The following is a 9,469-nucleotide window of genomic DNA, read 5'->3' as shown; positions in this document are numbered from 1 at the left end:
AATTCATCGAATTACAATGCGGGCTGGGCTCGAATTGGGAAAATCGGGCTTGACCTTTGCTCAGTCCGGGCTTGGGCGTTTAAGTCCAAATTTTAGAGCCGGGCCCGGATTGAACATAAACCCGGCCCCAACCCGACAAACTTGGCCCCCTACTTGAATCATCAGTCACAACAAATGGACAACATAATTAAGGACACTTATGTAGAAACTCGAAAGCCCAAGCACTCACATCTCAAACGGACTTCACGTGGTTAGACCACGTGAAGCTTGAAACATGTTAGGTTGCTGAGGAGTGGGGAAGAGGAATCTAAGCAACTTCAGTACATATATGGACCATGGAGGTTCTAATTAACTTCAATCTTGAAAGAAGAATTACAAAATAACTTTTCAGCTTTAACCATTTAAAACGTCTTATAATTGAAGTTAATGAGAGAATTTTCTGTATTTTGTTCATCAAAGCATGTCGGTTGTTTTTCAAAAATCTTTCTCTCGTCCATCTTTCTTTTCTTATTTAAGCCTCACCAAATCAATCAAAGCTAATCCTCCGACATCACTTGGGGGGGAGAGAGAGAGAGAGAGAGAGTGCTGCTGTGGAGAAGACATGGCCAGGAACATAGAGACCATTGAGAATGGAGTCCTAAACGAGAAAACCTGCTATTACACCAAAATCCCCGATGGAGATTCATCAATAAATTCCAATATGGCCAAGTGGTGGCTCCTCGGAATAAACTGCGTCTGCACTGTTCTGGGCACCATCGCCGGGCCCTTGTTCCTGAGACTTTACTTCATGCACGGTGGTAACCGGAAATGGATACCCAGTTGGTTACAAACTGCAGGAGTCCCGGTACTACTCGGCCCCCTCACAGTTCTGTACTTGCGTGAACGAGCATCTGGCGTCAGGTTCTTAGCTCCCACTAAGCTCTTACTACTCAGTGCTGGAATAGGCATCCTTGTAGGACTCAACGACTTCATGTACTCGCATGGCTTATCATTCCTACCAGTCTCCACTTCTGCGCTCCTCCTCTCAACCCAACTCGGCTTTACCGCTCTCTTTGCTTTGCTTATTGCCAAGCAGAAGTTCACTCCTTACTCCATAAATGCGGTTGTGCTGATGACATTGGGTGCAGCCTTACTTGGGCTGTCGAAGAGCGGCGACCGTCTTCTTGATGTTAGTAACAGAGACTACTGGTTGGGCTTCGTCCTGACTCTCGGCGCAGCTGGCTTGCTGGGTTTCATCTTACCTTGTTGCGAGGTTGCTTATGCTACAGCTCGCAAGACCATCACTTATTCTGTGGTATTGCAGTTTCAGTTTGGAGTGAACTTCTTTGCTACAGTATTTTGCACCATTGGAATGCTCATAAACAAGGATTTTCAGGTAAGAAACAATTGCAAGGCTCAGAGAATATACATACAACTAATTAATAATTCATGGGTTTGTTTATTTCTTGGCCATTTGATTTCATAATCAATTGGGTCCTCCTCATATATATTCATTAATGCAGGCGATTCCGAGAGAAGCAAATGCATTCGAATTAGGCGCAGTAAAATATTACTTGGTGCTGGTGTCGATTGCAATTGTGTGGCAGATGGCAGGAGTGGGCACACTAGGAGTTGTCTTCTCCACCACGTCTCTGTTCGCTGGAGTCCTCAACGCAACGTTGCTTCCTCTCACGGAGACCGCAGCAGTGATTGTATACCATGAGAAGTTCACAGGAGAAAAGGGCATGGCACTAGCTCTCTGCTCTTGGGGCTTCATCTCTTACTTCTATGGATCCTACAAGGAGAACAAGAAGCAAGATGCACTATTTGAAACTGGGTCGAGGTGATGAGTGTTGGGAATAGTTTCAATAATTTTTCTTTGTGACAGAGATTTCTTGTCTCAAATATTAAACATGCAACAACAATAATACAAATAAAAAAAACAGAGCAAGCAACATTAGACATCAAATTTTTACGTGGAAAACCCCTCAATGCGAGGGTAAGAAACACGGGACAGAAGTCCAAAACATCCACTATCAGCAATAATAATGGGGTACAATGTTTTATGTCTAGTTACAACTAGATGATGAACCTCAAGAAAACTATTGGATATTAAACTTGACAGCAAACAAGAAATTTTTCACTAAAGGTGGAAACACAAAAATGGAAGCAAGAGGAAATGCTAAAAACCAGAGAGCTATTTTTGGAGTTGAGAGAGTAGAGAGAGAAAAGAGAGCTTTTTCCAATTCGTTGGTTAGCCAATGACATATTAGCTTGTCTTGAAAGACAAGGCCAAAAAGTCTCTTGACTTTTCATTCCTTTTTTTTTTGTCTTTTTTTCCTTTTTTTTTCTTGTAATTATTAGTGGGTCCCACCTCATAAGGAGGGGACCCCAACAATCTCTCCCTCCCGACTTATGATTAGGGCTGCACCATGCCCAAACCTGCAATGCTTTTACAGTATTCAAACTTTTCTTTCGGTAAAGCCTTGGTCATCATGTCTGACCCATTTTTATCAATGTGAGTTTTTTCAAGTTGTACTTCCATTTCTTCAAAAACATTCCGAATCCAGTGATACCTCACATCAATGTGTTTGGACTTAGAATGAGAGCTTGGATTCTTACACAAGTGATTGTCGCTCTAACTATCACAAAGAAGTTTTAATCTTTCTTGCTTCAAACCAAATTCATTTAAGAACATTTTCATCCACAATATCTCTTTGTGACAGCTATGTATTCAGCCTCTGTAATGGACACGGCTATACGTTTTTGCAACTTGGATTGCCATGACACTACTCCCCCAGCAAAAGTAAACAAGAAACCTCATATAGACTTTTTAGAGTCAATGTCACCTGCCATATCAACATATGTAAACCCTTCAACTATAGGTTTACCACCACCAAAACACAAACATATCTTGGATGTGCCTTTCAAATACCTGAGAATCCATTTTACTGTAAGCCAATGCTCTTTGCTTGGATTGATAAGAAATCTACTAACCACACCAACTGCATGTGCTATGTCCGGCCTAGTACAAACCATAGTATACATAAGACTTCATATGGCAGAGGCATAGGGAATGTTCTTCATTTCTTCAATTTCTTTTTCATTCTTTGGGCTTTGATCACTAAACAATCTGAAATGATTTGCTAATGGAATACTAACTGATTTTTCTTTATCCATGCAAAATCTCTCAAGGACCTTTTCTATGTAGCTTTCTTGTGACAACCACAATCTCTTGGATTTCCTATCATGTGAGATTTTCATACCCAAGATTTGTTGGGATGGACCTAAGCTCTTCATGGAGAAAGACTTGCTTAACTGCTTCTTTAACTTGTCAATTTTTGTCTTATCTTGCCCAACAATCAACATGTCATCAACATATAGCAAAAGAATGATAAAATCATCACTAGAAAAATACTTAGTGAAAGCACAATAATTTGAAGCTATTTTACCATACCCATGCTCTATCATAAAAGATTCAAACTTTCGGTACCATTGCCTTGGAGCTTGTTTCAAACCATACAAGCTCTTCCTTAACTTGCAAACCATATGTTCTTTTCCTTTGACTTCAAATCCTTCCGGCTGTTCCATGTAGATGTCTTCTTCCAAGTCACCATGGAGAAAAGTTGTTTTGACATTTAACTGTTCAACTTTCAAATCCATACTTGCAGCCAAGGCCAATGTAATATGTATTGATGACACTTTTACCATTGAAGAGAAAATTTCATCAAAATCGATGCCCTTTTTCTGTCCAAATCCCTTCACAACCAATCTTGCCTTGTACCTTGGTTGCGAGCTCTTATCTTCATGCTTCAACCTGTATACCCATCTGTTCTTAAGTGCCTTGTTACCCTTGGGTAGTTCCACCAAATCATAGGTATGATTCTTATACAAAGAGTCCATCTCCTCTTGCATAGCCTTGAACCATTCTTTCTTGTGCTCGCTTTCTTGAGCCTCGTGATATTTTTTGGGTTCACTTGCATCTGAAAGCATTATATACTCATTTGGTAGATATTTTCTTGATTGTTGACGTTCCCTAGTTGATCTTCTTAATTCAGTTGGTGGCTCTTGAGGGGGCTACTCCCCCTATTCATCATCACCGTTGACATCTTCATTGGGAACATTCTCATTATTTTCTGAATTCACATCTCCTTGTTACACATCTCCTCCATCATTTCTGTGCACCAAGGGAGGAGACACTAGATCCAAGTCTACAAGTTCACCATCATCTGTTTGAGGCTTTTCCACTTTTTCAAAGTCTTCAATTGTTTGGTCTTCAAGAAAGACCACATCTCTATTTCTAATTATTTTCTTTCCCACTGGATCCCATAGCCTGTAGCCAAACTTTTCATCTGCATATCCTAAAAAAACACACTGCTTGGTTTTGTCATCAAGCTTAGACCTCTCATTCTTGGGTATATGCACAAAGTCCCTACAACCAAATACCTTGAGATGATCATAGGAAATATCTTTCCCTATCCATACCCTTTTAGATACATCCATTTAAAGGAACTGCAGGAGACAAATTAATCAAATACACAGTTGTACGCATTGCTTCTCCCCAATAACATCTTGGCAACTTTGCTTGGGGCAGCATGCATCTAACTCTCTCTAGAATGGTGCAATTCATTCTCTCAGCTACACCATTTAGTTGTGGGGTCTTAGGGATTGATTGCTCATGTTGAATGCCATGGTTTTTACAATAATTTTGAAATGGACCTTCATACTCACCACCATTGTCAGTACGAATACACTTGAGATGTCTACTTGTCTCTCTTTCAACCATAGCATGAAAACTTTAAAGACATCTAGTACTTGATCTTTAGATTTCAAAGCGTAAGTCCATACTTTTCTATTAGTATCACCTACGTAAATATCACTCATCCCCACAATTTTGGAAATTCCACTATTTCTCATTCTCACAACACTAAAATCACATGTACTGTAAGATATGAAATATTCCTTATGAGGAATAGTAGCATGATAGGAAGCATCCATATCAACAATTCAATCTGTGTCATGGCATGCTAAATTAATGCATGACTCTTCACAGCCTGTGAGAACAATGATATCTCCTCTTGTGACTGCAGTCGTGTCATTTTTCTCATTTCTATCACTTTCTTTCCTATCTTTCTTGTTGTCCCTTTTCAGTTTTTGACACTCACTCTTGTAATGACCTTGTTTCTTGCAATGAAAGTATGTAATATCCTTCTTTGACTTGAACTTACCTCTAGACTTGTCATGCTTATGTGGACCTCTGCTTTGGCTTCTACCCTAGCTTTCTATAAGAAAAGCATCCGGTTTTGCATTCATTGATTTTCTCCTAATTTCTTCATTTAGCAAACTATTTCTTACTATGCTTGTTGTCACTATTCCATCGGGTGCAGAGTTGCTGAGAGATACTACAAGTGTTTCCCAACTTTTCGGCAATGAACTAAGTAATAATAGAGCTTGAAGCTCATCATCCAACACCATTTTCATTGAAGTTAATTGATTTACAATGTCTTGCATTTGATTCAAGTGTTCGGTGATGGACGTACCTTCCTTATACTTCAAATTTACAAGCTTTCTAATTAGGAAAGCCTTATTGTTGGTTGTTTTCCTCTCATACAATTCTTCTAACTTGTTCTAAAGTGGAACAATTGAGGTTTCATTTGCTACAAGGTGATAGACACTATCATCCAACCATTGTCTAATAAAAGCAACTACTTTCAAGTCTAGGAGTTTCCAATCCTCATTGGACATGTCCTTCGGCTTGGCATTTTCACCTCTCATAGGTGCATACAAATCTCCAGAAAGCAACAAATCCTTCATTTTTGGTTTCCGAAGAGACCAATTTCTTCCATATAGTAAAATCATTCTAACTGAACTTCCTTTCATAATTTACACAAGAACCAAATGCACTCTAATACCAGTTTGTTGGGAATAATCCCAATAATTTTTTCTTGTAAAAAATTAAAAAGATTTTCTGTCTCAAATATCAAGCATGCAACAATAATAATACAAATAACAAAAACATAGCAAGCAACAGTAGGCACCAAATTTTTATGTGAAAAACCCCTCAATGCAAGAGTAAAGACCACGGGACAGAAGTCCAAAACATCCACTATCAACAATAATAATGGGGGACAATGTTTTCATGTCTAGTTATAACTGGATGATGAACCTCAAGAAAACTCTTGGATACTAATAATAGAAATCATCATTAAACTAGACAGCAGACAAGAAATTTCTCACCAAAGGTGGAAACACAACAACGGAAGCAAGAGGAGATGCTGAAAACGGATTTCTTTTCTTCGTTTCAGCCCTTGTAACTCTTCTTCTTCTTCCAAAAAACCTTATTCTCTAAACCCATGTTCTGTTCTCTGATATTTCCTAAAGAGCTATTTTTGGAGTTGAGAGAGTAGAGAGAGTAAAGAGAGCTTTTTCCAACAACGGAAGGACGTATTGGCTTGTCTTGCAAGCCAATGCCAAAAAGTCTCTTGACTTTTCATTCCTTTTTTTTTTCTCTTCCTTTCTTTTTTTTTATAATTATTAGTGGGTCCCAACTCATAAGTAGGGAACCTCAACAATGAGTCGACCAAAAAGCCCATATATACATGTTGTTTACTTTGATTTATATAAGAATCATGAAGGGCTACAGGGGCTTAAAGAAAAAAGAAAGAAAATGAATCATGATGGCCTTTGGATCATGAAGGGCTAGAGTTTCTTGTTTTCTTTTTTATTTGAAATCTCTGAAGTGCCTATTAAAAAATGTTATTTGTTTATCAAAAGTTTCCATGAACCGAAATTTTAATTACTTGATTCAAATGATAAAAGTATAACCCGGTTTACAAGAAAAGTTGTCCAAAACATAACAGAGTTCAATTGAGCAGTTACTAGAAGAACGTTGTATCATGGTCTAGATGATAATTAAGTAGTTGGTAATTGTGATGGTCTCCCGTTTCCAACACTTTATGTATATGTAATGGTGTTTAACTCAAAAGGGAAATATTGAACAGTGGTGGCCTTCATCCAATGTTGTAAGTGAAATACAAAGTAACCAGAATGAGGGAAAAACTTGAGTGATTGTATTTTGAGTCCTCTATATTTATATTTGTATATTGGTGTATGTACACTTTGCTAATAACTATTTGTACAACACAAAGGATAAGAAAATAGAAAGATTACAGAAAGATAAATACAAGATTATGATAAGGAGATGATGGAGATGAAGTTGATCACAAATCTAAGTCTCCAAGTGCAATGGAATTCAAATCCTATCAGACTTATCTCTGTTATATATGAACGTTATCAATGCCCTGCAAGTTGATAGGGGTTACCACTGTCGACTTGGATTTCAGAGTAGAGAACCACAGGCCTATGCTATGAGAGAATTGGTAAAATTGCCAACCACTTGATCAACTGAGGAGATAAATTTGACAATAATGTTCTTTTGTGAGACTTGTTCTCATACGAAATGAAAGTCAAATTCAATGTTTAAATATAACGGCACTACAAAACAAAAAAAATGCACATTTCGCGATGTTCATTTTACAACGTTGTTGCAGAAAATCACATGAAAAATAACTGTTGCTAAAGGATGTTTTACGACGTTTACCACAAACGTCATTAAAGTCTTTCACGCAGTACATTTTCAAATTTCGATGACGTTTATAATAACGTCACAAAAAGCGTAACTTTTAATGACATTTAGTTTACATCTGTTGACATTTATGTTAAACGTCACCAAATGTCTACCATCTCTAAAATTATTATTGTTATTATATTACTTTATTATTATTATTATTTAACTTTAAAACTTTTATCAGTTATTTATAAGGTTAAGCTTTTGCTAATTTGAAAATAATTATACTTTATAAAATATTTATACTAATGAATATTTTAAATGATTACATATTTAAATTGTTTTTATGAACTCAAACTTTTAATTATTATTAGTTAACTAATTAATTAATCTTGAAGGACTACTATTGTAGCTAGGATGCCATTATAGGCCTAGTTCAGTGTGGGTTTTGCCTCAAGATTTATCCAACTATTTCCAATGTTTCCATGTAACCTGACTCAAGTCAACTCAATAACATGCATTTTTTAACCTTACCCAATTCAACATGGCTCAACCTAATTTTGACCTAATCCAATTCATAACCTTTTAATTTTATTTTTCTAACATATTTTGAAAACCTAAAAACCATTAATTTAGTCCAAACCCTAAATGTTCAAAATGAGTCATGGTGAGTGTTGAGTTGGGTTGAAGTTTGAGATAGAGTTAGAGTTAAAATTGAAAAGTATTAACATAACATAAGTTGAGGTTGGTTTAGGGCTAACATGGGAATTGGGTTCCCATTCTAGAATTTTTCTAAAAGAGTAAGGGTAAATTACAAAGACCCCTTGTATTATGGGGTCTATGACAAAGACCCCCTATACTTTGTTTTGCAACAAAGACTCCCCCTGTATTATGATCATGAGATAAAGACCCCTTTTCGTTAGCTTTCCGTTAAAATCCATCGTTGCAATATTTTTTAATCCCCATACTACCCTTGTAATAACTATTCGGACAATTGGGAGAAAAACATTGTTCATGTTCCCCAACCTCATAATACATGAACAGCAACACGGTAATCCCTTCTACCTTAGATTCCTTCACATTTCTCTCTCTGTCCCCCTTTGGGTAGAAGGCATGACCCACTAAACAACTCGTCTGGTGGGTTAATTGAAGAATTCCATCGTTTTGGACCTGAGCAACTCCGTTCAAGCTTATGTTGGTGCCAACTCCATTGAATCCACCATAGGATCTCATCGAGCTGGGAGAAAACTAGGTCCCATAAGAAGAAAATAAAAAAAAACTAGAGGCATCCAAGATGCATCGCCATTTAAATTAGAAAAACCTTAGAAGTTGAGATTTGGGGGTATCGGTGTGGCAGAGTGAAGAAGATGTGGGTTATGCACATAGAAAGAACTTTAGAGAAAGAGAAACAGATCATGACTGAAGAAAGAATGATTTCATTGGTTGAAATATCAAGGCAAAAGACAAAAACAGAAGCAAACATCTCATGGGACTAAGGGAGGGTGGTGTGATTCAGGCACATGTTCTTGTAGGTTTGGGCCATTTGGCTTGGAAACTTGGATGATGACTGATGAGATCGCAAGTTCGCAACTAATCCAATTCCAATTATCATCAAATTGATCATACTCACTAGAAAAACATGGCTGAAACTGGAAATAAAGGATGAATATGTATCCAGGCCGGATAATATTACATTTGTTGTTGATGCTACGTTCGCTGCCTCCACCACCTCTAGTTATAATGAGCACTAGAACTCTCGACTTGGAGTCACAGAATATGTCAAACCATGTTGGGAAAAGGCAATCCGTTGTAACTAATCTTGCCCACATGGCAAGCAAATTGACAAGTGGTCACACCACCGGCCTAATGTGTGTGTGTGTGTGTGTGTGTGTATATATATATATATATATATATATATATATA

At 37.5% G+C, this 9,469-nt stretch overlaps 1 protein-coding gene across 1 annotated transcript; it reads left to right on the top strand.

The window, feature by feature from the left end:
* The first annotated feature begins 355 nt into the window (after window positions 1–355).
* On the top strand, window positions 356–1,948 carry LOC148871366 (purine permease 3-like). Its single transcript, XM_088971770.1, has 2 exons — window positions 356–1,375; window positions 1,503–1,948. Exons 1-2 carry the CDS (start codon window positions 461–463, stop codon window positions 1,824–1,826), a joined length of 1,239 nt encoding a protein of 412 aa, XP_088827896.1. The 5' UTR covers window positions 356–460; the 3' UTR covers window positions 1,827–1,948.
* The last annotated feature ends 7,521 nt before the right edge of the window (window positions 1,949–9,469 follow it).

Source organism: Nelumbo lutea, chromosome 2 (genome assembly GCF_056320005.1).
Source record: "Nelumbo lutea isolate HS-2025 chromosome 2, American lotus-T2T, whole genome shotgun sequence".
Classification (NCBI taxonomy): Eukaryota; Viridiplantae; Streptophyta; class Magnoliopsida; order Proteales; family Nelumbonaceae; genus Nelumbo; species Nelumbo lutea.
This window is presented reverse-complemented; position numbering and strand designations above follow the sequence as displayed.